The sequence below is a fragment of the Nerophis ophidion genome, linkage group LG08, assembly GCF_033978795.1.
Source record: "Nerophis ophidion isolate RoL-2023_Sa linkage group LG08, RoL_Noph_v1.0, whole genome shotgun sequence".
NCBI classification, from domain to species: domain Eukaryota; kingdom Metazoa; phylum Chordata; class Actinopteri; order Syngnathiformes; family Syngnathidae; genus Nerophis; species Nerophis ophidion.
In genome coordinates this window covers 9,167,262-9,195,228 of record NC_084618.1, presented here as the reverse complement: position 1 = coordinate 9,195,228, position 27,967 = coordinate 9,167,262, and the positions used below count along the sequence as shown (strand labels likewise).

Sequence of the window (27,967 nt, the reverse complement as noted above, 5' to 3'; positions counted from 1 at the left end):
AAAGGCAGACTTGAGTCCTGACGAGCATTACTTTTCATTTTGATCCTTTTTTTTTGCACGATGTGGTTCCTGGTGGTGTTGGCGTGCTTGGTGGTCTGGGCAGGGGGGACCTACTGGTACTTGTTCGGCAAGACCAGTCCCTTCTCCCTGGACTCGGTCCGGCCTCCTGGACCTCGAGAGTTTGACCAGAAGAAGAGGGACAAAGTCATCAAGCAAGGTATCGCGTGACCAAGTGGAGCCGGATCGATGTGGTTTCCAGTACTTAGTCTTAGGGATGGAAGGATGGACGGTGACAATAATGGCGGGAAAACTCCCGACTGTTAGAAAGGGTGGGAAATTTTGGGCACCGATTCACCAATTTTAAATCTGGTGTAATAATTAGAATGGAACTTTTTCCAAACAGCTCCTTCTGGTTGTAAAAACATACTTTTAAGGCAGGGGTGTCCAAAGTGCGGCCCGGGGGCCATTTGCGGCCCACAGGTACATTTTTAACGGCCCCACGGCACATTTTAAAAATACGATTGAAAAACGTTTAAAACGCAAAATTAGAAGCAAACGGGTGAAATGTAACAAGAAAATGTTGCAATGTTTACTCTAATAACACAAAGCTGCCATGCAGGCTGTTTCTTTCTTGAAAAAATAATAATGAATCAAAATCAACGTCATTAAGAATTTTTGACGGGGCTCCAATTATGTCATGTTAAATTTTCCACTTTGAGGTATTTTTTGGTGAAAATGTTGCATATTTTGTGTTTGCCATGTAAAAAATTGAGCTGTTTTTTTTAAAGAAGCGCCTAAAATGAACAAACAAAAAACATAAACAACAGTAAAACTTATAATTGACAGATAGATCTGAAGTTGATCTCGAGATTATTCTGTTAAAAGTAAAAAGTAAAAAAATGTATAATTAATTATTTAACACTTTAATGAGTAGGACACTTTTGGATTACCAATAATTTTATTGTGATTTGTTTTTAAGTGTCTTTGATTGATTGATTGATTGATTGATACTTTTATTAGTAGATTACACAGTACAGTACATATTCCGTACAATTGACCACTAAATGGTAACACCCGAATAAGTTTTTCAACTTGTTTAAGTCGGGGTCCACCTTCATCAATTCATGGTCATTGCTCAAAAAATAATAATGAATCAAAATCAATGTCATTAAGAATTGTTGACCTATTTGGGGCTCCAATTATGTCACGTTAAATTTTCCACTTTGAGATATTGTTTGGGGAAAATGTTGCATATTCTGTGTTTGCCATGTAAAAAACTGAGCGTTTTTTTTTAAAGAAGCGCCAAAAATGAAAAAACAAAAAACATAAACAACAATAAAACTTATAATTAAAAGATAGATCTGAAGTTGATCTGGAGATTATTGTGTTAAAAGTAAAAGGTAAAAAAATGTATAATTTATTTTTTAACACTTTAATGAGTAGGATCCCCCATCATTTTATTCAATCAATGTCAATCAATCAATCAATCAATCAATCAATCAATGTTTATTTATATAGCCCCAAATCACAAATGTCTCAAAGGACTGCACAAATCATTACGACTACAACATCCTCGGAAGAACCCATTTTATTGTGATTTTTTTTGAGGTGTCATAACTCAAAAAATAATAATGAATCAAAATCAATGGTGTTATGAGTTATTGACCTTTTTAATGCTCCAATTATTATATCATCTCAAATATTCCACTTAAAAAAAATATTGGGTGATAATATTGCATATTTTGTGTCACGACTTGGACTTGGGCTGCGATGAGGTGGCGACTTGTCCAGGGTGTACCCCGCCTTCCGCCCGATTGTAGCTGAGATAGGCGCCAGCGACCCCAAAAGGGAATAAGCGGTAGAAAATGGACGGATGGATGGACTTGGACTTGGGAATGGACGTTTTTCCGAGGCAAAGATAAGTTGGCACGGGCAAGACGTGAATGTAAGTACATCATTTATTTAAACATTAAAAAACTAAAAAAAAAGCAAACAAAAGGCGCACGCAATGGCGAATAACAAACTTGACTAAAGAAAACAAAAACTTGCACTATGGCATGAATAACGGTAACACTTACTGTGACTGAGACAAGGATATGAGGAAAAAAGCAGCATGGATATCATGGGTGCAGGAGGTGATGTTGCCAGAATGAACAACAGAAACAGACAGGCTTAAATAATACTGTGGTGATTAGTGAAAACAGGTGTGAGACATGAGGACAGGTGAAAACTAACGAGTTGCTGTGGTAACAAAACAAACCAGGAAGTGCAAAAACAGGAACTGATTGTCCAAAAAACAACACCGAACATGACCAAAACAAAACATGATCCCGGAGACATGACATTTCGTGTTTTTTTCCATCAAAAAACAGGGTTTTCTTTGACAAAAAAAAACATACAACTTAAATCTTTAAAACCATTATATTGACAGATGGACTTAATGTTGATCTGGAGATTTTAAAACTTGAATAATAATAAAACTAAATAATACAGAATAATGACACATTTTTAATATTTTTTTGACCAAAACCCTTTGGGGTCCCCGGGATCCAGCTTGAGTGGAGGCCGAAATGTATATTTGTTATACATATATTGTATTGGTTTTTAAAATGAAAAAATGTCAAAATGGCCCCCACTTGCTTTGATTTTTCAGTCTGCGCCCCTAAGTGGAAAAATTTTGGACATCCCTGTTTTAAAGCCCCACCTAGGAACTTTTACTTTTGGTTGAGTTTGGTAACGATAGTGGATCAAAGCCGTAGTTTTCTGCCAGATGGAAAACCACAATTCTCAAACTGACACGATGTCCGCAAATATTAGGTCTCTAACGGCAGTGCTGATGTTAAATATTAGACACTTTCAAGAAAGGATCTCCAATTGTGTGACAAACTGTATTGGCAATTTTCTAATCAAGTAGTCAAACAAAATTGTCTTTCTTTAATTAAGTTCAAGTTAAAGTGCCCATGATTGTCAGAAACACACGAGGTGTGGCGAAATTATTGTCTACATTCGACCCATCACCCTTGATCCCCCCCCCCCCCCCTGGGAGGTGAGGGGAGCAGTGGGCAGCGGCGGTGGCCACGCTCGGGAATCATTTTTGCTGATTTAACCCCCAATTCCAACCTTTGATGCTGAGTGCCAAGAAGCCAGGTAACGGCTCCATTTTTAAAGTCTTTGGTAGGACACTTGAACCCAGACCTGGGCAAATTAAGGCCCGGGGCCACATGCGGCCCGTTAAGATTTTCAATCCGGCCCGCTGGTCACTCCCAAATATTTGTTTTAGATGTTTAAGATGTAAAGGGTAGCTGCCATTATGAAGTGGACTCAACTTTTCTAATGACCCAAAGTCCTCAACTATACTCAATCTTTCAATGGTTGGAATCTGCACTTTTGCATGATATACCATGGTTATCTAATTAGTTACTACAGTAATCTAATTAGTTACTACAGTAATCTAATTAGTTACTACAGTAATCTAATTAGTTACTACAGTAATCTAATTAGTTACTATGGTCATCTAATTAGTTACGACAGTAATCTAATTAGTTACTATGGTCATCTAATTAGTTACGACAGTAATCGAATTAGTTACTATGGTCATCTAAATAGTTACTACAGTAATCTAATTAGTTACTATGGTCATCTAATTAGTTACTACAGTAATCTAATTAGTTACTATGGTCATCTAATTAGTTACTGCAGTAATCTAATTAGTTACTATGGTCATCTAATTAGTTACTATGGTCATCTAATTAGTTACAACAGTAATCTAATTAGTTACTATGGTCATCTAATTAGTTACTACAGTAATGTAATTAGTTACTATGGTCATCTAATTAGTTACTACAGTAATCTAATTAGTTACTATGGTCATCTAATTAGTTACTACAGTAATCTAATTGGTTACTATGGTCATCTAATTAGTTACTACAGTAATCTAATTAGTTACTATGGTCATCTAATTAGTTACTACAGTAATCTAATTGGTTACTGTGGTCATCTAATTAGTTACTATGGTCATCTAATTGGTTACTACAGTAATCTAATTGGTTACTATGGTCATCTAATTAGTTACTATGGTCATCTAATTAGTTACTACAGTAATCTAATTAGTTACTACGGTAATCTAATTAGTTACTACAGTAATCTAATTAGTTACTATGGTCATCTAATTAGTTACAACAGTAATCTAATTAGTTACTATGGTCATCTAATTAGTTACTACAGTAATGTAATTAGTTACTATGGTCATCTAATTAGTTACTACAGTAATCTAATTAGTTACTATGGTCATCTAAATAGTTACTACAGTAATCTAATTAGTTACTATGGCAATCTAATTAGTTACTACAGTAATCTAATTGATTACTATGGTCATCTAATTAGTTACTACAGTAATCTAATTAGTTACTATGGTCATCTAATTAGTTACTATGGTCATCTAATTAGTTACTACAGTAATCTAATTAGTTACTATGGTCATCTAATTAGTTACGACAGTAATCTAATGAGTTACTATGGTCATCTAATTAGTTACTACAGTTATCTAATTAGTTACTACGGTCATCTAATTAGTTACTACAGTAATCTAATTAGTTACTATGGTCATCTAATTAGTTACTACAGTAATCTAATTAGTTACTATGGTCATCTAATTAGTTACTACAGTAATGTAATTAGTTACTATGGTCATCTAATTATTTACTACAGTAATCTAATTAGTTACTATGGTCATCTAATTAGTTACTACAGTAATCTAATTAGTTACTATGGTCATCTAATTAGTTACTACAGTAATGTAATTAGTTACTATGGTCATCTAATTAGTTACTACAGTGATCTAATTAGTTACCATGGTCATCTAATTAGTTACTACAGTAATCTAATTGGTTACTATGGTCATCTAATTAGTTACTACAGTGATCTAATTGGTTACTATGGTCATCTAATTAGTTACTACAGTAATCTAATTAGTTACTATGGTCATCTAATTAGTTACTACAGTAATCTAATTAGTTACTATGGTCATCTAATTAGTTACGACAGTAATCTAATTAGTTACTATGGTCATCTAATTAGTTACGACAGTAATCGAATTAGTTACTATGGTCATCTAAATAGTTACTACAGTAATCTAATTAGTTACTATGGCAATCTAATTAGTTACTACAGTAATCTAATTGATTACTATGGTCATCTAATTAGTTACTACAGTAATCTAATTAGTTACTATGGTCATCTAATTAGTTACTATGGTCATCTAATTAGTTACTACAGTAATCTAATTAGTTACTATGGTCATCTAATTAGTTACGACAGTAATCTAATTAGTTACTATGGTCATCTAATTAGTTACTACAGTAATCTAATTAGTTACTATGGTCATCTAATTAGTTACTACAGTAATCTAATTAGTTACTACGTCATCTAATTAGTTACTACAGTAATCTAATTAGTTACTACGGTAATCTAATTAGTTACTACGGTCATATTATTAGTTACTACAGTAATCTAATTAGTTACTATGGTCATCTAATTAGTTACTACAGTGATATAATTAGTTACTATGGTCATCTAATTAGTTACTATAGTAATCTAATTGGTTACTATGGTCATCTAATTAGTTACTACAGTAATCTAATTAGTTACTATGGTCATCTAATTAGTTACTACAGTAATCTAATTGGTTACTATGGTCAACTAATTAGTTACTACAGTAATCTAATTAGTTACTATGGTCGTCTAATTAGTTACTACAGTAATCTAATTAGTTACTATGGTCATCTAATTAGTTTCTACAGTAATCTAATTAGTTACTATGGTCATCTAATTAGTTACTACGGTCATCTAATTAGTTACTACAGTAATCTAACTAGTTACTACGGTCATCTAATTAGTTACTACAGTAATCTAATTAGTTACTATGGTCATCTAATTAGTTACTACAGTAATTTAATTAGTTACTATGGTCATCTAATTAGTTACTACAGTAATCTAATTAGTTACTATGGTCATCTAATTCGTTACTACAGTAATCTAATTAGTTACTATGGTCGTCTAATTAGTTACTACAGTAATCTAATTAGTTACTATGGTCATCTAATTAGTTACTACAGTAATCTAATTAGTTACTATGGTCATCTAATTAGTTACTACAGTAATCTAATTAGTTACTATGGTCATCTAATTAGTTACTATGGTCATCTAATTAGTTACTACAGTAATCTAATTAGTTACTATGGTCATCTAATTAGTTACTACAGTGATCTAATTAGTTACTATGGTCATCTAATTAGTTACTACAGTGATCTAATTAGTTACTATGGTCATCTAATTAGTTACTACAGTAATCTAATTAGTTACTGTGGTCATCTAATTAGTTACTACAGTAATCTAATTAGTTACTGTGGTCATCTAATTAGTTACTACAGTAATGTAATTAGTTACTATGGTCATCTAATTAGTTACTACAGTAATCTATTTAGTTACTATGGTCATCTAATTAGTTACTACAGTAATCTAATTAGTTACTATGGTCGTCTAATTATTTACTACAGTAATCTAATTAGTTACTATGGTCGTCTAATTAGTTACTATGGCAATCTACGTCACAGCAGCTCAGACGAGGCACAGAGTAGTGTGGGCGGAAAGCGTTTCCACAGACAACGGATGAAAATTTACACAATAAAGTTCTAAAGCTTGGTGATACCGTATTTCCTTAAATTGCTGCCGGGTCATTAATTCATTTAAAACCTCTTCTCACTCCGGCGTTTACCAAAGGCATGCGGTAAATTTGGGCCTGCGCTTATAAATTTGAGTGTGATGTAAGGATGCCATCATGAAAACCACATTTAATTAAAAAAAAACATTATTATGGTCTTACTGCGCAGCTCCTACTGATCAAAAGCATCGATAACTTGTTTATAGAAGTCTTCCTTATCTTTCTTCAGTTTTAAAAGTCTCTCCATCTCGATGGAGATCTTCCTTTATTACCTCCTGCTTCCATTGAAAGTCCAGTTTAGAAAACTGTTTAATTTTAGATATGTAATCCTCCATGTTAAAAGTGCAAGCGAGAGGAAAGAATAAACACTCTTGCTGCTTGTTGTCACTTCTTCTGCAGCCGAGTAATCGCAAGAAGGATCACTAGCGCCCTCTACCACCAGGAGGCGGGAATCATTTAATGACTCATATTTGACACACGCAGCTACGGTATACTAATAAAACATAGCTTCTTACTGTTCTTTTTGGGACGGCGTGGCGCAGTGGAAGAGTGGCCGTGCGCAACCCGAGGGACACTGGTTCAAATCCCACCTAGAACCAACCTCGTCACATCCGTTGTGTCCTGAGCAAGACACTTCACCCTTGCTCCTGATGGTGCTGGTTGGCGCCTTGCATGGCAGCTCCCTCCATCAGTGTGTGAATGTGTGTGTGAATGGGTAAATGTGGAAGTAGTGTCAAAGCGCTTTGAGTACCTTGAAGGTAGAAAAGCGCTATACAAGTACAACCCATTTATCATTTATTTTTAGCATATTCAATAGCTTGGACCTTAAATCCTACTGAATAGCTCTTAATCTTCTTCCCTTTATGCAATTTCAAATGATTGAAATCAGCCTCATCCATTTTGAAAATGATGACAGGTGAAGTGTCATTCGTGACGTGACAAGTTTGACCCTGTGGAAATTCTAGACATGCGCTAATAAAAATGATATTTTGCGAAACGAGTTTGACCCGGCGTTAATCCTGAACCGGCGGTAATGCTAAGCATGCGCTAATTATTTTGCGAAACGAGTTTGACTCGGCAGTAATTCTAGACAGGTGCATACTATATACCCGGCGGTAATTCAAGGAAATACAGTACATCAGATTTTAGGTGAGTTTATTTTGTACTCTTCACGTTCATATTTCACTGTTTGTTGCATTTTTCTCGCGTTTCCCTTGACTGTAAAATATGTCGATGGAAAGCGGGTGTGACGTTCATATTTAGTCAATATTCAGTGTTTTATCGTTCATAGAAAACTTTTCAATTCCATTACGTTTTTAGCATTCAATCAGACATTGTGAGGTTTTGTATTACTGTTCCTAAAAGTCAGATACACCGGCCCACAGACACATTTTTCTCTCTAAATGTGGCCCCCAAGTCAAAATAATTGTCCAGGCCTGCTCTAACCCCGAGGGCCTAGGCCACTGAGTAGTTTTTGTTTTTCTTTCTTTAGTTTATGGAATGGCTCGAGCGAGTCACTAAGGACGGGAGGGAGGAGTAAGCACGGTTTGAGAGAGCATGTGACACAACAGTGGACAGTTTAGACAATGGTGCATTGTTAACTGGAATGGAAAAGTCAACACTGAAGTTATAACACTGAAACGCCCTCAGGAAGAGGTGCTTTAAGACATGACTAGCTAGTTAGCGGCTAACATCCATCCGCAGTGTTTGAGCTACTTCTAAATCACTAATCCTGGTCTCCACGGCGACAAAGAAAGTACATTTCTTACACGTAGCATTATCAACGGAAGACAAGTAATAGGTAAACATACCGGCGTCATAATGTAAACAAACACCATGGGTGGATCTACACATGACATCCACTGTAGTGATACCAAGTACAGGAGCGTATCTAGTCGATACTACCATGATTACATCAATATTTTTTTTATCATCACAAAATCTCTTTTCCTTTTAAAAACAATGTATATTATGTTTATAAAGTCAGTAAATACGTCCCTGGACACATGAGAACTTTGAATATGACCAATGTATGATCCTGTAACTACTTGGTATCAGATCGATACCCAAATGTGTGGTTTCATCCAAAACTAATGTCAAGTATCAAAAAAGAGAAGAATAAGTGATTATTACATTTGAACAGAAGTGTAGATAAAAAACAGCACGACACCTACCCTTTACATCAGTATTTCTTAACCATATTATTATTGGTTTATTAGGTATTATATTATATTGTATGATTCTGTAACTACTTGGTATCGGATTGATACTATAATGTTTGGTATCATCCAAAACTAATGTCGAATATCAAAGATGAGAAGAATAAGTGATTATTACATTTTAACAGAAGAATAGATAAAAACAACATGACACCTACCCTTTACATCAGTATTTCTTAACCATATTATTATTGGGTTATTAGGTATTATATTATATTGTATGATTCTGTAACTACTTGGTATTGAATCCATACCAAAATGTGTGGTATCATCCAAAACTAATGTAAAGTATCAAAGAAGAGAAGATTAAGTGATTTTTACATTCGAACAGAAGTGTAGATAGAACATGTTAAAACAAAAAACAGCGCGACACCTACCCTTTACATCAGTATTTCTTAACCATATTATTATTGGTTTATTAGGTATTATATTTTATTGTATGATCCTGTAACTACTTGGTATCGGATCGATACTTAAATGTGTGGTATCATCCAAAACTAATGCAAAGTATCAAAGAAGAAAATAATAAGTGATTATTACATTTGAACAGAAGTGTAGATAGAACATGTTAAAACAGAAAATAAGCAGATATTAACAGTAAATGAACAGGTAGGTGAATAATCTATTTTTACAGTTTGTCCCTCCTAATGTGTATAAAATAATAGGTGTATAAATGACACAATATGTTACTGCAGACTAATTAGGAGTCTTTGTTTGTTTACTTACTACTAAAAGACAAATTGTCTAGTATGTTCAACATTTTATTTAAGGACTAAATGACAATAATAAACATATGTTTCATGTACATTAAGTTTTTTTGTTACAATAAAGACAATAATGACATTTTTTGTGGTCCCCTTTATTTAGAAAAGTATGGAAATACATTTTATTGGTATTGGGACGATGCTAATTGCTACTGTATTAGCTAAGACCTTGGACTGTCAGTTAGCAGACATGGTTCTTACGCATGCTAACTCACTGCACAAGCTATCATCCCCAGTTGACTATTATCTAAATGACCTGCTGGCTGCAGTCGAGCAGAGATACGAGGTTTTGTTGGACTGGAATTACGAGGTGACTGATAGCGTCTGACAAGGTTTACAGCTGCGGGGAAGCAGATAGTAGATAACTCTTCCGACTGTACAACGCCGAACATTCAATCAATCAATCAATGTTGACTTAAGTAGCCCTAAATGATGAGTGTCTCAAAGGGCTGCACAAGCCATAACATCCTCGACTCAGATCCCACATCAGGGCAAGGAAAAACTCAACCCACTCAGACAACGAGAAACCTTAGAGGAGACTGCAATGGATGTTTAGTGGATCTAACATAATAGTGTGAGAGTCCAGTCCATAGTGGATCTAACATAATAGTGTGAGAGTCCAGTCCATAGTGGATCTAACATAATAGTGTGACAGTCCAGTCCATAGTGGATCTAGTTAATAATTTAAGAGTCCAGTCCATAGTGGATTGAGTTAATAATGTGAAAGTCCAGTCCATAGTGGATCTAACATAATAGTGAGAGTCCAGTTCATAGTGGATCCAACATAATAGTGAGAGTCCAGTCCATAGTTGGGCCAGCAGGAGATCATCTTGAGGGGAGACGGGTCAGCAGCGCAGAGATGTCCCCAACCGATACACATGCGAGTGGTCCACCCAGGGTCCTGACCCTGGACAGCCAATGCTTAATCCGTGGCCACTAGACCTGTGCCGCCCCCCCTTCCCCCTCCAGAAGAGAAAGGGGGGCAGAGCAGAAAAGAAAAGAAACGGCAGATCAAATGGTCTAAAAGGGGGGTCTATTTAAAGGCTAGAGTATACAAATGAGTTTTAAGATGGGACTTAAATGCTTCTACTGAGGGAGCATCTCTAACTGTTACCGGGAGGGCATTCCAGAGTACTGGAGCCCCAATAGAAATGCTCTATAGCTCACAGACTTTTTTTTTGGACTCTGGGCGACCCCCTGCCCCTTTTAAGGGGACGGGCAATATGTGCATTCATATAGTTAGCAGAAGATGCCTTGTTCAGCACAAAAAAATTGTCTGGTTTGTGGCAGGTTTTGCTGAGACCAATGACGGTAAGATTGTTGTCTCTAATGACCTCATTAACTAATTACAATGCGCACCTGTGCAGGTTTCAGCCCTGACAAGGTGCCTGAGAACCTGGACGTCGTAGTGATCGGCAGCGGAATCGGCGGGCTGGCGGTGGGCGCCACCTTGGCCAAGGCGGGCAAGAAGGTTCTGGTTCTGGAGCAGCACGACCAGGCGGGCGGTTGCTGTCACACCTACGTGGAGAAAGGCTTCGAGTTTGACGTTGGTAGGCTAGCGCTCATGCTAATGAGTGGTTGGACCAGAGGTTTGACGGTTCGTGCGTCCTTAGGCCTCCACTACTTGGGCCAGCTCCATGAGAACAGCCTTCTCCGCATCATCTTTGACCAGCTGTCTGAGGGACAACTGGAGTTCCAGGAGCTGAACCAACACTTTGACACCATCCAGATCGGCCTGGAGGACAACAAGCGGGAGTACAGCATCTTCTCCGGGAAAACGGAAATGAAGGCTCACCTCTTGAAGCAGTTCCCCGACGACAAGGAAGCCATCGAGACCTTCTTCCAGATCATGAAGGTAAACCCCCCCAGGCGAGTTCCCCTTCAAGGAAATGGAGTCCTCACTGGTCCGTCCAACAGATCTCAGCCAAGAAGACTCACTACCTGGCGACCCTCAAGCTCCTCCCACAGTGGCTGTCCTTGTTCCTGTTGAAGTCGGGAATCGCAGACGCGGTCTCGCCGGTTTTCCGCCTCTCCGGAACGTGTGCCACGGACTTGGTGAACAAGCTGACCACCAACAAAGACCTCCACGTCATCTTTTCCTACCTTTTCTACGGTGAGATCTAGAATCTTCTTTGGCTTTCGGACTCTTTCGCTGTCGGCAATCCCTGCGGAAGAGTCCAAAATATTTCCTATTTCTTGACAAAAAACTATTTCGTATTTTTGGGAGCGGGTCCTCCCAGATCCTTTTACCAAAACCCAAAAGCAGGGAAGTTGTCACGTTGTGTAAATGCTAAATAAAAAGCGAATACAATGATTTGCAAATCTTTTTAAAAACGTATATTCAATTATATAGACTGCAAAGACAAGATATTTAACTTTGTAATTTTTTGTTTTGCAAATATCAGCTCATTTGGAGTTTGATGCCTGCAACATGTTTCCAAAAAGCTGGCAGAAGTGGCAAAAAAGACTGAGAAAGTTGAGGAACGCTCATCAAACACTTATGTAGAACATGCCACAGGCGAACAGGCTAATTGGGAACAGGTGGGTGCCATGATTGGCTCTAGAAGCAGCTTCCGTGAAATGCTCACTCGGTCCCAAACCAGGACGGGGCGAGGGTCACCACTTTGTCAACAAATGTCGGAGCAAATTGTTTAAGAACAACATTTCTCAACAAGGAATTTAGGGATTTCACTATCTATCAGAGAATGTAAAGAAATCACTGCACTGAAGCCATGATATTACGCAACTTGAATCCCTCAATATCAAAAAGCGACATCAGTGTGTAAAGGATATCACCACATGTGCTCAGGAACACTTCGGAAAACCACTGTCAGTAACTACAGTTGGTCGCCACTTCTGTAAGTGCAAGTTAAAACTATACTATGCAAAGCCACAGTCATTTATCAACAACACCCAGAGACTGGACTGATTGCAAAGTGGAAAAGTGTTCTGTGGTCTGATGAGTCCACATTTCAAATTGTTTTTGGAAACCGTGGAAGTCGTGTAAAAGGTATTTTGTTTCCTGAAGCACTCCACCCTCTTAGGATGAGCATAATTATGCGGGGTGGGAGTCTTTGGCCACCTCTCGATTCGATCCAATTCCCGTCATGATGATTTGATTCAGTAACGATTCTCGGCTCAAACCAATTCTCGCAGGGTATTTTTGGGTTTGATAATTATAAGGAAAATATTTCAGCTGACAGGTCAGAAAAAGACCTTCTGGTTGCATGGGCGTGGCCTAAAATGTGTTGTAAAAAATTAGCTTCTTATAACAAAATGATGAAAAAAAACATTTAAATCGATTTTTGGAAATTATGAATCAATTTAGAATCGCGATTAAAATGTGAACACCCTAAATGACCTTTGAAAACAGCAAAAAAAAAAAATTGAGAAAAGGACCTGTGGGCGGAGCCTGATGTGCGTTGTTCTTTGTATTTTATCGTATTGTTTATTATTATTATTTATGATTATTTTCATACTGTATTTGTATTTGCTTTTGTTTTCTTTCCTCGACTTGTTTTGCTTATATCGTGATTTACTCAACTTGATGTGTGGATTGTTGGTTATGTGGAAAGTGTGCACATTATAGATGTATGTTTGTTGCTCAATAATAAAATAAATACATGAATAAATAAATAAATAAATACAAAATGTAATAAATTAATCAATAAAATAAATAAAATGAATAAAATAAATTACATTAATAACATAAATAACATAATCAAATAAAATAAATAAAATAAGTTGTTGTTTGCATATTACCGGTAACAAATGTCCCAAACCAAGTTATGTGACTGTGTTGTAAACGGTTGCAAAACTAGTTCAAAAAGTGAAAATAATAATATTAGCAGGTTAGCAAGCTAAAGTTACCATACTAAGGTTAGTGTGCTAACAGTTAGCTTGTGTCACATACCAAGTTATATAACTCGAAGGTGTAGGGCTGGGGAACTAGAGTAACAAGTGTTAAATTAGCTAAAAAAGAGTTAGCATTTTAATGTTAGCATGCTAACGGTAACACACTAACAGATGACAAGTGTCACGTACCAAGTTATATGACTATTGAGTAAACGGTAGCAAAATTAATACATATTAAAAAAAACACGATAAGATAAATAAAAATGGATAGTCCAGTTAGCGCCGCAGGTTTGTTTGACGAGAAAGTTTCTGCGAAAATTTTGATGGTGCCTGCTATCCGTGCCCCGGACCGCTGGCCAGGGCCCACCGGAAACCGCCGTATTTATTAGATGGTGACGAGCATCTCAATCTGTGACTTTTAAGAGTAACTGTACACAATGAACCACCGAGCTAGCCTAGAACAGTAGCATGTTTACATAAAAATGCTAACACTTAGAAAATGTGCTAACGATAGCATGAGAACAGTAAGCATGTTTCATTTGCTAAGTTATTCCACTCAAAATGTCCCCCAGTGATCAATAAAGTACTTTCTATTCTATTCTATTCTAAAAGTGGATGGCGGCGGGAAAAAAAAGAAATGTAAAATGTGATGAAAAAGTTAGCAGGCTGAAATTAGCTTGCTAGCAAGCTATTGTTTGCATACTAACCAGTCACAAATGTCACGTACTAAGTGATATGACTCTGGTGTAAACAGTTGCAAAACTAGCTTAAAAAGTTAGCATGGTAATGTTAGCAAGCTAAGGTTAGCATGCTAACAGATAGCTTGTGTCACATACCACGTTATATGACTCTAAGGCAGGGGTCAGCAACCTTTTTAAAAGCAAGAGCTACTTCTTGGGTACTGATTAATGCCAAGGGCTACCAGTTTGATACACACATAAATAAATTGCAAGAAATAGATAATTTGCTCAATTTACCTTTAATAAATAAATCTATATATAGTTAAAAAAAAATGGGTATTTCTGTCTGTCATTACGTCGTATATTTTTTTTCCTTTTACGGAAGGTTTTTTGTAGAGAATAAATTATGAAAAAAAAACTTAAACGGTTTAAAAGAGGAGAAAACAGGAAAAAAATAAAATTTAGATTTTGAGTTTATCTTCAATTTCCACTCTTTAAAATTCAAAATTCAACCGAAAAAAAGAATAGAAAAACTAGCTAATCCGAATCTTTTAGAAAAAAATTAAAAAATAATTTATGGAACATCATTAGTAATTTTTCCTGATTAAGATTATTTTAGAATTTTGATGACATGTTTTAAATAGGTTAAAATCCAATCTGCACTTTGTTAGAATATATAACAAATTGGACCAAGCTATATTTCTAACAAAGACAAATCATTACAAAAATTTTAAAAGACAGTCAAAAGACTTTAAAATAAGATTTAAATATGATTGTACAGATTTTCTAGATTTGCCAGAATATATATATTTTTTATTTTAATCATAATAAGTTTGAAGAAATATATCACAAATATTCTTGGTCAGAAAAACAGAAGCTAAAATGAAGAATTAAATCAAAATGTATTTATTATTATTTACAATAAAAAAACATTAAATTACTTGAACATGGATTTAAATTCTCAGGAAATAAGAGAAATTAATTTAAAAGCTAAAAAGGTATATGTGTTTAAAAATCCTAAAATCATTTTTAAGGTTGTAATTTTTCTCTAAAATTGTTTTTCTGAAAGTTATAAGAAGCAAAGTAAAGAAATAAATGAATTTATTTCAACAAGTGAAGACCATCCATCCATCCATTTTCTACCGCTTATTCCCTTTTGGGGTGGCGGGGGGCGCTGGCGCCTATCTCAGCTACAATCGGGTGGAAGGCGGTGTACACCCTGGACAAGTCGCCACCTCATCGCAGTCATTACAGAAATTTTAAAAGAAATTCAAAATACTTTAAAATAATATTTAAATATGATTGTACAGATTTTCTAGATTTGCCAGAATATATATTTGTTTTATTTTAATCAGAATAAGTTTGAAGAAATATTTCGCAAATATTCTTGGTCAGAAAAACAGAAGCTAAAATGAAGAATTAAATTAAAATGTATTTATTATTATTTACAATAAAATAAAAAAAATACTTGAACATTGATTTAAATTGTCAGGAAAGAAGAGGAAGGAATTTAAAAGGTAAAAAGGTATATGTGTTTAAAAATCCTAAAATCATTTTTAAGGTTGTAATTTTTCTCTAAAATTGTTTTTCTGAAATTTATAAGAATCAAAGTAAAAAAATCCATCCATCCATTTTCTACCACTTTTTGGGGTCGCGGGGGGCGCTGGCGCCTATCTCAGCTACAATCGGGCGGAAGGCGGGGTACACCCTGGACAAGTCGCCACCTAAAATAAATGAATTTATTTAAACAAGTGAAGACCAAGTCTTTAAAATATTTTCTTACATTTTCAAATTCTATTTAGGTTTTGTCTCTCTTACAATTAAAAATGTCGACCAGCTTGCTAGTAAATAAATACAATTTAAAAATTTGAGGCAGCTCACTGGTAAGTGCTGCTATTTGAGCTATTTTTAGAACAGGCCACTGGACGACTCATCTGGTCCTTACGGGCGACCTGGTGTTGGTGACCCCTGTCCTAAGGTCTATGGCTGGGGAACAAGAGTAAAACATGTTACATTAGCTGAAAAAAAGTTTGCATTTTAATGTTAGCATGCTAAGTTTTTTTTTTTTTAATGAATAACTATAAAAAATAAATAAATAATGAAAATGCATAAGAACAAGGCTAAGAAAGAGAGTTTTGTGGCAGGCGTGCCTCCAAAGGAGTCCAGTATCCTGATCAACGCCCTGCTGGTCCACCACTACAAGCGAGGTGCTTACTACCCCAAAGGTGGCGGCAGCGAGATAGCCTTCAACATCATCCGCACCATCCAGAGACACGGAGGCACCTGCCTGGTCAGAGCTCCGGTCTCCCAGGTCTTGGTGGACCACAAGGGGGCGGCGTACGGTAGGGACCGCGGACTTTACCGCGTCAAAGTCTGAGGTGATGGCGGACTGAGGTCTTCTTCCCGGGTGTGGCAGGGGTGAAGGTGAGCAAAGGCGGGAAGGACGTGGAGATCCATGCTCCTGTGGTGGTCTCCAACTGCGGCATCTTCACCACCTTCCAGAAACTTCTTCCTCCTGAGATCCAAGTCAAACCAGGTGCCGATTTAAAATTTTATATTAACATGCTAATGTTAGCATACACATTTTGATACTTTTTTTTTTGCTTATTTTGTATTCTCAAACGTAAAAAAAAAATAATGGACTTGGATACTCGGCGCCATCTTGGTGCTATGCTAACATCTCTTATATTAGCATGCTAATGTTAGCATACACATTTTAATACTATTTTTTTTTGTGCTTATTTTGTATTCTCAAACCTAAAAAATAATGGATTTGGATACCCGGCGCCATCTTGGTGGTATACTAGCGTCTCTTATGTTAGCATGCTAATGTTAGTGTGCACATTTAATGCTACTTTATTTTGCTTATTTTTGTATTTTCAAACCTAAAAAAATAATGGATTTGGATACTCTGCGCCATTTTGGTGGTATGCTAATGTCTCTTATATTAGCATGCTAATGTTAGCATACACATTTTAATACTATTTTTTTGTGCTTATTTTGTATTGTCAAACGTACAAAAAATCATGGATTTGGATACTCGGCGCCATCTTGGTGGTAGGCTAACATCTCTTATATTAGCATGCTAATGTTAGCATACACATTTTAATACTATTTTTTTTGTGCTTATTTTGTATTCTCAAACGTGAAAAAAAATCATGGATTTGGATACTCGGCGCCATCTTGGTGCTATGCTAACATCTCTTATATTAGCATGATAATTTTAGCATAGAAATGTTTAATGCTAGTTTTTTTGGCTTATTTTGTATTTTCAGACCTAAAAAATAATGGATTTGGATACCCGGCGCCATTTTGGTGGTATGCTAACGTCTCCTATATTAGCATGCTAATGTTAGCATACTAATGTTTAATGCGATTTTTTGTTGTTGCTTTTTTTGTATTTTTAAACCTAATGGAAACTTGGATTTGGTTACTTGGTGCCATCTTGGTGGTATGTTAATGTATCTTATGTTAGCATGCTAATGTTAGCATACACAATTTAATTGCTAGGTTTTTTGGCTTATTTTATATTTTCAAAAATCATGGATTTGGATACCTTGCGGCATCTTGGTGGTATGCTAATGTCTCTTATGTTAACATGCTAATGTTAGCATACACTTTTAATGCTACTTTTTTTAAAAAAAAATTTGTATTTTCAAACCTGAAAAAATGTTTAATGCTAGGTTTTTTTGGCTTATTTTGTATTTTCAAACCTAAAAAAAATCAAAGATTTGGATACTTGGCGCCATCTTGGTGGTATACTAGCGTCTCTTATATTAGCATGCTAATGTTAGCGTACACATTTAATGCTACTTTTTTTTCCTTAGTTTTGTATTTTCAAACCTAAAAAAATGTTTAATGCCAGGGGTTTTTTGGGGCTTATTTTGTATCTTCAAACCTAAAAAATCATGGATTTGGATACTTGCCGCCATTTCGGTGGTATTCTAGCGTCTCTTATGTTAGCATGCTAATGTTAGCATACAAATGTTTTTTTTATAGTTTTTTTTGCTTATTTTTTATTTTTAAAACTAAAAAAAAACTTGTATTTGGATACTTGGCACCATCTTGGTGATATGTTAGCGTCTCTTATATTAGCATGCTAATGTCGGCGTACACATTTTTAATGCTACTTTTATTTGCTTATTTTTGTATTTTCAAACCTAAAAAGTAATGGATTTAGATAGTTGGCGCCATTTTGGTGGTATGCTAGTGTCTCTTATATTAGCATGCTAATGTTAGTGTACACATTTAATGCTACTTTATTTTGCTCATTTTTATATTTTCAAACCTAAAAAAATGTTTAATGCTAGGGGTTTTTTTTTGGTTTATTTTGTATTTTCAAACCTAAAAAATCATGGATTTGGATACTTGCCGCCATTTCGGTGGTATTCTAGCGTCTCTTGTGTTAGCATGCTAATGTTAGCATATAAATGTTTATTTCTAGTTTTTTTGGCTTATTTTGTATTTTTAAAACAAAAAAAAACAACCTTTATTTGGATACTTGGCGTCATCTTGGTGATATGCTAGCGTCTCTTGTATTAGCATGCTAATGTTAGCATATAAATGTTTATTTCTAGTTTTTTTGGCTTATTTTGTATTTTTCAAACAAAAAAAAACTTGTATTTGGATACTTGGCGTCATCTTGGTGATATGCTAGCTTCTCTTCTATTAGCATGCTAATGTTAGCGTACACATTTTTAATGCTACTTTTATTTGCTTATTTTTGTATTTTCAAACCTAAAAAATCTTGGATTTAGATACTTGGCGCCATCTTGGTGGTATGCTAACGTCTCTTATAGTAGCATGCTATTGTTAGCACACAAATCTTAGACGTATGCTGGCAAAAGTCCAGGGCACACAGAGCGAGCCCATCAGAATTTCCGAAGGAATTTTCGGGATTATTGTTTTACGATAATTGTCAACTTTTCAGACATCCAGGAGAGGCTGAACATGATGAAACACGGCCGAGGTTCCTTCCTGGTCTTCTCTGGTTTCGATGGCACTGAAGAAGAACTGGGCCTAGTTTCCACCAACTTCTGGCTCTTCAAAAACAACGACATGGACAAATCGTGCGTACATAACTCCTGCACTTGTGTTCCTGGTCAAAATGCTTGCACTTTAATAGTCGCCACTAGAGGGTGATGTTGTGTTCCTGGTCAAAATGCTTGCACTTTAATAGTCGCCACTAGAGGGTGCTGTTGTGTTCCTTGTCAGGATGCTTGCACTTTAATAGTCGCCAATAGAGGGCGCTGTTCGAGCGCTCGAACAGGGGTGTCCAAACTTTTTCCAGCTAAAATAACAAAACTAGTGTCAAAGTACAAATATTTCTGGTCCTAACTTTATATCATTATTTCTTATTCTTTATATCAACACTTAAATGGAGCAACTTCTGTCGATAAAAAAAATATTTTTGTTTTAACGTTTTATGCCTCTTTTAATGACAAAAATATGCAATATTTTTCCAAGTGTAATATTTGATGTGAAGTCATTGGAGTCTTAAATAGGTCAATAATTCATAACAACATTGATATTAAATCTCTTTTTTTTTTTTTTCTTAGCAATGACAGTTTAAAAAAAAAAAGTTAAATTATTGGGGATCCAAAAGGGCCCCACTCATAAAGGTGTCATACAGTTTGTTTTTATTTTCAACACTTATGTCTCAGGTCAACTGCACTTCACAAAAAAAAACTATCTCTGACAGACTTTGGACAGCTGGAGCCAAAGCATTGCAATCTGCAGTTCACCTGGTGTCCTCTAGATGGAGACAAAGACTGTCCTAATATTTGACATGACTGTTCGACGATGGAGTTTTGCAAGCTGCAGTTCACCTGGTGTCCTCTAGATGGAGCCAAAGACTGTCCTAATATTTGACATGACTGTTTGAGGATGGAGTTTTGCAAGCTGCAGTTCACATAATGTCCTCTTGATGGAGCCAAAGACTGTCCTAATATTTGACAAGACTGTTTTAGGATGGAGTTTTGCAAGCTGCAGTTCACCTGGTGTCCTCTAGATGGAGCCAAAGACTGTCCTAATATTTGACATGACTGTTTGACGATGGAGTTTTGCAAGCTGCAGTTCACCTGGTGTCCTCTAGATGCAGCCAAAGACTGTCCTAATATTTGACATGACTGTTTGAGGATGGAGTTTTGCAAGCTGCAGTTCACATAATGTCCTCCTGATGGAGCCAAAGACTGTCCTAATATTTGACATGACTGTTTGAGGATGGAGTTTTGCAAGCTGCAGTTCACTTGGTGTCCTCTAGATGGAACCAAAGACTGTCCTAATATTTGACATGACTGTTTGAGGATGGAGTTTTGCAAGCTGCAGTTCACGTGATGTCCTCTTGATAGAGCCAAAGACTGTCCTAATATTTGACCTGACTCTTTTAGGATGGAGGAGTTTTTCGCTCTGAGCAAAGAGGAAGCGCCGGACAACATCCCCATGATGTTCATCACCATGCCTTCATCCAAAGACCCGGAAGCCAAGATCCGCCACCCCGGTAACAACTTTGTCACGTTGACTTTATCGATGGTGTCCAACCAAACTTAGTCACGTAGACGTTAGCGATGGTGTCTAACCAAACTTAGTCACGTAGACGTTATCGATGGTGTCCAACCAAACGTAGTCACGTTGACGTTAGCGATGGTGTCCAACCAAACTTAGTCACGTTGACGTTAGCGATGGTGTCTAACCAAACTTAGTCACTTTGACGTTAGCGATGGTGTCCAACCAAACTTAGTCACGTTGACGTTAGCGATGGTGTCCAACCAAACTTAGTCAAGTAGACGTTAGCGATGGTGTCCAACCAAACTTAGTCACGTTGACGTTATCGATGGTGTCCAACCAAACTTAGTCACGTAGACGTTAGCGATGGTGTCTAACCAATCTTAGTCACTTTGACGTTATCGATGGTGTCCAACCAAACTTAGTCACGTAGACGTTAGCGATGGTGTCTAACCAAACCTAGTCAAGTAGACGTTATCGATGGTGTCTAACCAAACCTAGTCAAGTAGACGTTATCGATGGTGTCCAACCAAACTTAGTCACGTAGACGTTAGCGATGGTGTCTAACCAAACTTAGTCACGTTGACGTTAGCGATGGTGTCTAACCAAACCTAGTCAAGTAGACGTTATCGATGGTGTCTAACCAAACCTAGTCAAGTAGACGTTATCGATGGTGTCCAACCAAACTTAGTCACGTAGACGTTAGCGATGGTGTCTAACCAAACTTAGTCACGTAGACGTTATCGATGGTGTCTAACCAAACCTAGTCAAGTAGACGTTATCGATGGTGTCTAACCAAACCTAGTCAAGTAGACGTTATCGATGGTGTCCAACCAAACTTAGTCACGTAGACGTTAGCGATGGTGTCTAACCAAACTTAGTCACGTTGACGTTAGCGATGGTGTCCAACCAAACTTAGTCACGTTGACGTTAGCGATGGTGTCCAACCAAACTTAGTCAAGTAGACGTTAGCGATGGTGTCCAACCAAACTTAGTCACGTTGACGTTATCGATGGTGTCCAACCAAACTTAGTCACGTAGACGTTAGCGATGGTGTCTAACCAATCTTAGTCACTTTGACGTTATCGATGGTGTCCAACCAAACTTAGTCACGTAGACGTTAGCGATGGTGTCTAACCAAACTTAGTCACGTAGACGTTATCGATGGTGTCCAACCAAACGTAGTCACGTTGACGTTAGCGATGGTGTCCAACCAAACGTAGTCACGTTGACGTTATCGATGGTGTCCAACCAAACTTAGTCAAGTAGACGTTAGCGATGGTGTCCAACCAAACTTAGTCACGTTGACGTTAGCGATGGTGTCCAACCAAACTTTGTCACGTTGACGTTAGCGATGGTGTCCAACCAAACTTAGTCAAGTAGACGTTAGCGATGGTGTCCAACCAAACTTAGTCACGTTGACGTTAGCGATGGTGTCCAACCAAACTTAGTCACGTAGACGTTATCGATGGTGTCCAACCAAACGTAGTCACGTTGACGTTAGCGATGGTGTCTAACCAAACTTAGTGACTTTGACGTTATCGATGGTGTCCAACCAAACTTAGTCACGTTGACGTTATCGATGGTGTCCAACCAAACTTTGTCACGTTGACGTTAGCGATGGTGTCCAACCAAACGTAGTCACGTTGACGTTAGCGATGGTGTCCAACCAAACTTTGTCACGTTGACGTTAGCGATGGTGTCCAACCAAACTTAGTCACGTAGACGTTAGCGATGGTGTCTAACCAGACTTAGTCATGTAGACGTTATCAATGGTGTCCAACCAAACGTAGTCACGTTGACGTTAGCGATGGTGTCCAACCAAACTTAGTCAAGTAGACGTTAGCGATGGTGTCTAACCAAACTTAGTCACTTTGACGTTATCGATGGTGTCCAACCAAACTTAGTCAAGTAGACGTTAGCGATGGTGTCCAACCAAACTTAGTCACGTTGACGTTAGCGATGGTGTCCAACCAAACTTAGTCACTTTGACGTTATCGATGGTGTCCAACCAAACGTAGTCACGTTGACGTTAGCGATGGTGTCCGACCAAACTTAGTCAAGTAGACGTTAGCGATGGTGTCCAACCAAACTTAGTCAAGTAGACGTTAGCGATGGTGTCCAACCAAACTTAGTCACGTTGACGTTAGCGATGGTGTCCAACCAAACTTAGTCACTTTGACGTTATCGATGGTGTCCAACCAAACTTAGTCACGTAGACGTTAGCGATGGTGTCCAACCAAACTTAGTCACTTTGACGTTATCGATGGTGTCCAACCAAACGTAGTCACGTTGACGTTAGCGATGGTGTCCAACCAAACTTAGTCACTTTGACGTTATCGATGGTGTCCAACCAAACGTAGTCACGTTGACGTTAGCGATGGTGTCTAACCAAACTTAGTCACTTTGACGTTATCGATGGTGTCCAACCAAACTTAGTCACGTAGACGTTATCGATGGTGTCCAACCAAACTTAGTCATGTAGACGTTAGCGATGGTGTCCAACCAAACGTAGTCACATTGACGTTAGCGATGGTGTCCAACCAAACTTAGTCACGTTGACGTTAGCGATGGTGTCTAACCAAACTTAGTCACTTTGACGTTATCGATGGTGTCCAACCAAACTTAGTCACGTAGATGTTAGCGATGGTGTCTAACCAAACTTAGTCACGTAGACGTTATCGATGGTGTCCAACCAAACTTAGTCACGTAGATGTTAGCGATGGTGTCCAACCAAACTTAGTCACGTAGACGTTATCGATGGTGTCCAACAGAACGTAGTCACGTTGACGTTAGCGATGGTGTCCAACCAAACTTAGTCACGTAGACGTTATCGATGGTGTCCAACCAAACTTAGTCACGTTGACGTTAGCGATGGTGTCCAACCAAACTTAGTCACGTAGACGTTATCGATGGTGTCCAACCAAACTTAGTCACGTTGACGTTAGCGATGGTGTCCAACCAAACTTAGTCAAGTAGACGTTAGCGATGGTGTCCAACCAAACTTAGTCACGTTGACGTTATCGATGGTGTCCAACTAAATATGTCCTCCTCCAGGCAAGTCCTGCATGACCATCCTGACCATGGTGAAGTACGAGTGGTTCCAGGAGTGGAGCGACACCGCCGTGCGCCGTCGGGGTGACGACTACCTCAACTACAAGATGAGGTTTGCCAACAAACTCTTCGACTGGGCCTGTCAGCTCTTCCCCAACATCCGAGACAAGGTGAGTCAGCACTAGTTGTCCTGTCAACTGGGGGTGGACACTTGGCGCCATCTTAGATTAGCTTTAATATGTTTAAACCTGAAGTTTAAACCTAAAAATGATGGTTTGGACACTCTGTGATGTCAAGAAAGTAGTTGGACACTTGGCGCCATCTTGGTGCTATGCCAACGTCTCTTGTGTTAGCATGCTAATGTTAGCGTACACATTTTTATTGCTAATTTTTTTGTGCTTATTTTTGTAATTTCAAGCCTAAAAAACGTTCAAAGCTTTTTTTTTTGAGCTTATTTTGTATTTTTAAACCTAAAGAAAACTTGGATTTGGACACTTGGCGCCATCTTGGTGCTATGCCAACGTCTCTTGTGTTAGCATGCTAATGTTAGCGTACATTTATAATGCTAGCTTTTTTTTGCCTAGATTGTATTTTCAAACCTAAAGAAGTATGGATTTGGATACTCGGCGCCATTTTGGTGGTATGCTAACTTATTTTATAATAGTATGCTAATGTTAGCGTACATTTTTAATACTATTTTTTGGTGCTTATTTTAGTATTTTCAAACCCAAAAACAATATTTAATGCTAGTTTTTTTGGCTTAATTTGTATTTTCAAACCTAAAAAAAATCATGGATTTGGATACTCGGCGCCATCTTGGTTGTATGCTAACGTCTCTTATATTAGCATGCTAATTTTAACATAGAAATGCTTAATGCTATTTTTTTTTGCTTATTTTGTATTTTCAAACCTAAAAAATTATGGATTTGGACACTTGGCGCCATCTTAGTGCTATGCTAACGTCTCTTGTGTTAGCATGCTAATGTTAGCATACACATTTTTATTGCTAGTTTTTTTTTGTGCTTATTTTTGTATTTTCAAGCCTAAAAAACGTTCAAAGCTTTTTTTTTTGGCTTATTTTGTATTTTTAAACCTAAAGAAAACTTGGCTTTGAATACTTGGCGCCATCTTGGTGCTAGGCTAAGGTCTCTAATATCAGCAGGCTAATGTTAGCGTACATTTATAATGCTATTTTTTTTCTGCCTAGATTGTATTTTCAAACCTAGAGAATCATTGATTTGGATACTTGCCGCCATCTTGGGGGTATGCTAACGTATTTTATATTAGCATGCTAATGTTAGCCTACACATTTTTAATGCTATTATTTTGTGCTTATTTTTGTATTTTCAAACCTTAAAAAAATGTTTAATGCTAGTTTTTTTGGCTTAATTTGTATTTTCAAACCTAAAAAAATCATGGATTTGGATACTTGCCGCCATCTTGGTGGTATGCTAACTTATTTTATATTACCATGCTAATGTTAGCGTACACATTTTCAATACTATTTTTTTGTGCTTATTTTTGTATTTTCAAACCTTAAAAAAATGTTTAATGCTAGCTTTTTGGGCTTAATTTGTATTTTCAAACCTAAAAAAAATCATGGATTTGGATACTCGGCGCCATCTTGGTGGTATGCTAACGTCTCTCATATTAGCATGATAATTTTAACATAGAAATGTTTAATGCTAGTTTTTTTTTGCTTATTTTGTATTTTCAAACGTAAAAAAATATGGATTTGGCACCATATAGGTGGTATGCTAACATCTCTTATGTTAGCGTGCAAATGTTTAATGCTAGTTTTTTTTTTTTGCCTGTATTGTATTTTCAAACTTAAAAAATAATGGATTTGGATACTCGGCGCCATCTTGGTGGTATGCTAACTTATTTTATAATAGTATGCTAATGTTAGCGTACATTTTTAATACAATTTTTTGGTGCTTATTTTACTATAGCCTAAAAAAAGATATAATGCTATTTTTTTTGGCTTAATTTGTATTTTCAAACCTAAAAAAAATCATGGATTTGGATACTTGGCGCCATCTTGGTGGTATGCTAACGTCTCTCATATTAGCATGCTAATTTTAACATATAAATGTTTAATGCAGTTTTTTTTTGCTTATTTTGTATTTTCAAACCTAAAAAATTATGGATTTGGATACTCGGCGCCATATAGGTGGTATGCTAACATCTCTTATGTTAGCGTGCAAATGTTTAATGCTAGTTTTTTTGGCTTAATTTGTATTTTCAAACCTAAAAAAATCATGGATTTGGATACTCGGCGCCATATAGGTGGTATGCTAACGTCCCTTATGTTAGCATGCTAATGTTAGCATACATATTTTTAATGCTATTTTTTTTGCCTATATTGTATTTTCAAACCTAAAGAATCATGGATTTGGATACTTGGTGCCATCTTAGTGGTATGCTAACGTCTCTAATATTAGCATGCTAATTTTAACATAGAAATGTTTAATGGTAGTTTTTTTGGCTTAATTTGTATTTTCAAACCTAAAAAAAAAATCATGGATTTGGATACTCGGCGCCATCTTGGTGGTAGGCTAACGTCTCTCATATTAGCATGCTAATTTTAACATAGAAATGTTTAATGTTAGTTTTTTTTTTTGCTTATTTTGTATTTTCAAACCTAAAAAAATATGGATTTGGATACTCGGCGCCATATAGGTGGTATGCTATGCTTATGTTAGCATGCAAATGTTTAATGCTAGTTTTTTTAATATTAGCATGCTAATGTTAGCATACACATTTTTAAAGCTAGTTTTTTGCTTATTTTTGTATTTTCAAACCTAAAAATAATGTTTAATGCTATTTTTTTTGGCTTATTTTGTATTTTCAAACTTAAAAAATCATGGGAACGGGACAAGCGGTATGTAATGGATGGATTGATTTGGGTATTTGCCGCTATCTTGGTGGTATGCTAACGTCTCTTATATTAGCATGCTAATGTTAGTATGTAACCGTCCAACATTGTTCTGTGAACGGGGATGTTTGCCCCGCAGCTGGTCTTCCAGGACGTGGCCACGCCCCTCACCAACATGCACTACCTGGGCTCCCAGCGCGGCGCCATGTACTCCGCCGAGCACAACCTGGAGCGCTTCCAAGCCGAGGCGGTGGCGAGGAACCGGTGTGACACCCCCGTCAAGAACCTCTTCCTCTCCGGTACGTGTCCACCGCGCCGACCTGGTTAGCATTAGCACGTTAGCTGACCCCCAGCTGTGGGTGACGCCGCAGGCCAGGACGTGTTTAGCTGCGGCATCGCCGGGGCGCTGCACGGCGGGATCCTCTGCGCCTCGGCCGTACTCGATCGCATCGTCTATGTGGACCTGCTCTTCCTGAAGAAGAAGCTGAAGAGGCAGAAGGCCAAGGAGATGGCCCAGCTGGGCCTCAAGAAGCTGCAGTGACGCCACTCTGCCTCCAACGGGCTCCTGGAGAAATAACACTGAGCTGCAGGTGCACCTGTGTCGCCTGTTGCACACCACTATGACCTTTTCTTCTCAGGTGCCGCCTGTTGCACACCACTATGACCTTTTCTTCTCAGGTGCCGCCTGTTGCACACCACTATGACCTTTTCTTCTCAGGTGCCGCCTGTTGCACACCACTGTGACATTTTCTTCTCAGGTGCCGCCTGTTGCACACCACTATGACCTTTTCTTCTCAGGTGCCGCCTGTTGCACACCACTATGACCTTTTCTTCTCAGGTGCCGCCTGTTGCACACCACTGTGACCTTTTCTTCTCGCCCAATTCATCGTCCACAATTTGATTGTATTGTATACAAATAATCACCGGCATATTTATTGGTTTGTAGATTTTATGGCGGACAGAATGTTTTTTTATGAGCCGTGTAATGATGTTGTTTATGTTGTACATGTTTGATGCATATTTAAAAAACAAAAAAGACAATCCTTGCTGCCTTTTATTGACTTTTTCTTTATTCTACTTTGAACCCGAGTTCCTCTTTAATACGCGGACACCCACAAAATACTAGTTTATTTTTATTTCCAATATATAATGAGGGGGATGCAAAGCAATAACATTGCTGGAATAAAGTGCAACAAAAAACAAAAACATAAAATAAGATTTTAAAGGTGCAACATACACATCACATCTCTCATAGAATCCACACTGTTACCATTTTTCTTCATTTTTAGGGACCG

The 27,967-nt window shown here is 37.3% G+C and overlaps 1 protein-coding gene across 1 annotated transcript; it reads left to right on the top strand.

Moving 5' to 3' along the window:
- Window positions 1-26: 26 nt before the first annotated feature.
- On the top strand, window positions 27-27,713 carry si:ch1073-13h15.3 (inactive all-trans-retinol 13,14-reductase). The gene is made up of 11 exons (XM_061907302.1): window positions 27-217; window positions 11,069-11,251; window positions 11,315-11,556; window positions 11,619-11,814; window positions 16,381-16,578; window positions 16,653-16,772; window positions 19,167-19,305; window positions 20,626-20,735; window positions 23,798-23,964; window positions 26,812-26,971; window positions 27,044-27,713. The coding sequence occupies exons 1-11, from the start codon at window positions 61-63 to the stop codon at window positions 27,211-27,213; spliced, it is 1,842 nt and encodes a 613-aa protein (XP_061763286.1). The 5' UTR covers window positions 27-60; the 3' UTR covers window positions 27,214-27,713.
- Window positions 27,714-27,967: the final 254 nt, after the last annotated feature.